The sequence below is a fragment of the Nerophis ophidion genome, linkage group LG26, assembly GCF_033978795.1.
Source record: "Nerophis ophidion isolate RoL-2023_Sa linkage group LG26, RoL_Noph_v1.0, whole genome shotgun sequence".
Lineage (NCBI taxonomy): Eukaryota > Metazoa > Chordata > Actinopteri > Syngnathiformes > Syngnathidae > Nerophis > Nerophis ophidion.
Window position 1 is genome coordinate 333,765 of NC_084636.1, and position 3,338 is coordinate 337,102.

Here is a 3,338-nt window from a genome sequence, read left to right on the forward strand (position 1 = left end):
TTTATATGTAGCTAATGCGGGCTTCACAGTGGCAGAGGGGTTAGTGCATGTGCCTCACAATACGAAGGTCCTGCAGTCCTGGGTTCAATCCCAGGCTCGGGATATTTCTGTGTGGAGTTTGCATGTTCTCCCCCTGAATGCGTGGGTTCCCTCCGGGTACTCCAGCTTCTTCCCACTTCCAAAGACATGCACCTGGGGATAGGCCCCTCCCACCTCCAAAGACATGCACCTGGGGATAGGCCCCTCCCACCTCCAAAGACATGCACCTGGGGATAGGCCCCTCCCACCTCCAAAGACATGCACCTGGGGATAGGTTGATTGGCAACACTAAATGGTCCCTAGTGTGTGAATGTTGTCTGTCTATCTGTGTTGGCCCTGCGATGAGGTGGCGACTTGTCCAGGGTGTACCCCGCCTTCCGCCCGATTGTAGCTGAGATAGGCGCCAGCACCCCCCGCGACCCCAAAAGGGAATAAGCGGTAGAAATGGATGGATGGATGGATGTAGCTAATGGTGTTAGCAGGGTAGCATGCCCCATTGGTAAACATGCTATCTTAGCATCATGTAATGTGTTAGCATGCTGCTTTATTGGACTAATGATCAGCATGGAAGAATTATGAAAGGAGAGCAAAATGTCTTTGGTTGCATTTATTTCTCCAAAATAAGGTTTGTGGCAAAAGTCCGCGGTGGTAAGTAAGTAAGTAAGTAAGTGAGTAGGTAAGTCCCAGACGCTCCTGGTGTTCACCTGAGGCCGGCCGCCAGTTTCTCCATGGCCGCCTTGCGCTCCTCTGCCTTCTGCTGCGAGCGCTGCAGGACGTTGCGCAGCTCCTGGAGGTGGTCCAGGGTCCCCACCAGCTCCCCCTTCACCGTCTTCATCTGGCTCTCCAGCATCTGAGTCTGGTGCAGAGAGTTCCTCCTGTGACGCCGGCTGGAGCGCACCTTCTCCTCCAGGTCCTCCACTGCACACACACAACACTGGTGACCCCCGCCCGGGAACACCTGGTGAAAAAGCACTCACCCAGGTTCTCTTGGACCTTCTCCGACCCGGACTCTGTCCTTTTGTCCATCAGGTCTTTGGTCTGCTGCATCAACTTCTCCATCTTGGCCAGTTGTGCCGCCTTGGAGTCGCTGTCCCGGCGGATCTTCAGCCGTTCTCGCTCTCTGGGACTCGGTTCTCCGTCGTACTTGTCCATGTCTGCCTTTCGGAGCCTAGGACTCTCTGTAGATTCTGCTAGACTGTGGACTTGTGTCATCTTTGTGTTCTTATACGCCCCTCCCCCTCATATCCCGAGGTCTTTCGAACAGTCTCTGCTCAGTCCCTGCTCATCATGAGATCTGCTCTACTAAGCCTCCAGCACATGTTCTTCCCATTCCAGGATCTTTGGTCCACACAAAGTCTTCTGTAAACCTTGGTCAGGAACCTTCCTGACCTCCAACTTTTATCTTCTCATCCACAAGATTTGACGTAGCACTTTTACAACGATACATCTGCACTTGCTTAGCTACAATGCATGCTAACGCTAGCCACATGCTAGAGAACATGCTAGAAAATATTAGCCACAACATTGAACTTGCTGACAAACATTAGTGACGTCAGAGAACACGTTAGCCACAATAGCGAGCGTGCTATCGAGCAAAAATCATGCGAGAGAACACACTGACATCCAAATTGTAAACATGCTAACAAACATTAGCCACGTCAGAGAACAAGCTAGCCACAATAGTGAGCATGCTAACGAGCAATAACCGTGTAAGAAAACATGCTAACAGTAGCCACAATAGTGAACATGACCATGAGCATTAATGAGAATAGTGAACATGATCATGAGCATTAATGAGAATAGTGAACATGATCATGAGCATTAACCATGTAATAAAACATGCTAACATTAGCCAGAATAGTGAACATGATCATGAGCATTAACCATGTAAGAAAACATGCTAACAGTAGCCACAATAGTGAACATGACCATGAGCATTAATGAGAATAGTGAACATGATCATGAGCATTAATGAGAATAGTGAACATGCTCATGAGCATTAACCATGTAATAAAACATGCTAACATTAGCCAGAATAGTGAACATGATCATGAGCATTAACCATGTAAGAAAACATGCTAACAGTAGCCACAATAGTGAACATGATCATGAGCATTAACCATGTAAGAAAACATGCTAACATTAGCCAGAATAGTGAACATGATCATGAGCATTAACCATGTAAGAAAACATGCTAACAGTAGCCACAATAGTGAACATGATCATGAGCATTAATGAGAATAGTGAACATGATCATGAGCATTAATGAGAATAGTGAGCATGCTCATGAGCATTAACCATGTAAGAAAACATGCTAACATTAGCCAGAATAGTGAACATGATCATGAGCATTAACCATGTAAGAAAACATGCTAACATTAGCCAGAATAGTGAACATGATCATGAGCATTAACCATGTAAGAAAACATGTTAACAGTAGCCACAATAGTGAACATGATCATGAGCATTAATGAGAATAGTGAACATGATCATGAGCATTAATGAGAATAGTGAACATGATCATGAGCATTAATGAGAATAGTGAACATGCTCATGAGCATTAACCATGTAAGAAAACATGCTAACATTAGCCAGAATAGTGAACATGATCATGAGCATTAACCATGTAAGAAAACATGCTAACATTAGCCACAATAGTGAACATGATCATGAGCATTAATGAGAATAGTGAACATGATCATGAGCATTAATGAGAATAGTGAACATGCTCATGAGCATTAACCATGTAAGAAAACATGCTAACATTAGCCAGAATAGTGAACATGCTCATGAGCATTAACCATGTAAGAAAACATGCTAACAGTAGCCAGAATAGTGAACATGATCATGAGCATTAACCATGTAAGAAAACGTGCTAACATTAGCCAGAATAGTGAACATGATCATGAGCATTAACCATGTAAGAAAACATGTTAACAGTAGCCACAATAGTGAACATGATCATGAGCATTAATGAGAATAGTGAACATGATCATGAGCATTAATGAGAATAGTGAACATGCTCATGAGCATTAACCATGTAAGAAAACATGCTAACATTAGCCAGAATAGTGAACATGATCATGAGCATTAACCATGTAAGAAAACATGCTAACATTAGCCAGAATAGTGAACATGATCATGAGCATTAACCATGTAAGAAAACATGCTAACAGTAGCCACAATAGTGAACATGATCATGAGCATTAATGAGAATAGTGAACATGATCATGAGCATTAACCATGTAAGAAAACATGCTAACAGTAGCCACAATAGTGAACATGATCATGAGCATTAA

At 43.7% G+C, this 3,338-nt stretch overlaps 1 protein-coding gene across 1 annotated transcript; it reads right to left on the minus strand.

Annotated features, from left to right (window-relative positions):
• Positions 1 to 631: 631 nt before the first annotated feature.
• LOC133543593 (coiled-coil domain-containing protein 18-like) lies at positions 632 to 1,245 on the minus strand. The gene is made up of 2 exons (XM_061888255.1): positions 1,017 to 1,245; positions 632 to 957 (listed from the first exon to the last, which is right to left on the minus strand). Exons 1-2 carry the CDS (start codon positions 1,189 to 1,191, stop codon positions 740 to 742), a joined length of 393 nt encoding a protein of 130 aa, XP_061744239.1. The 5' UTR covers positions 1,192 to 1,245; the 3' UTR covers positions 632 to 739.
• Positions 1,246 to 3,338: the final 2,093 nt, after the last annotated feature.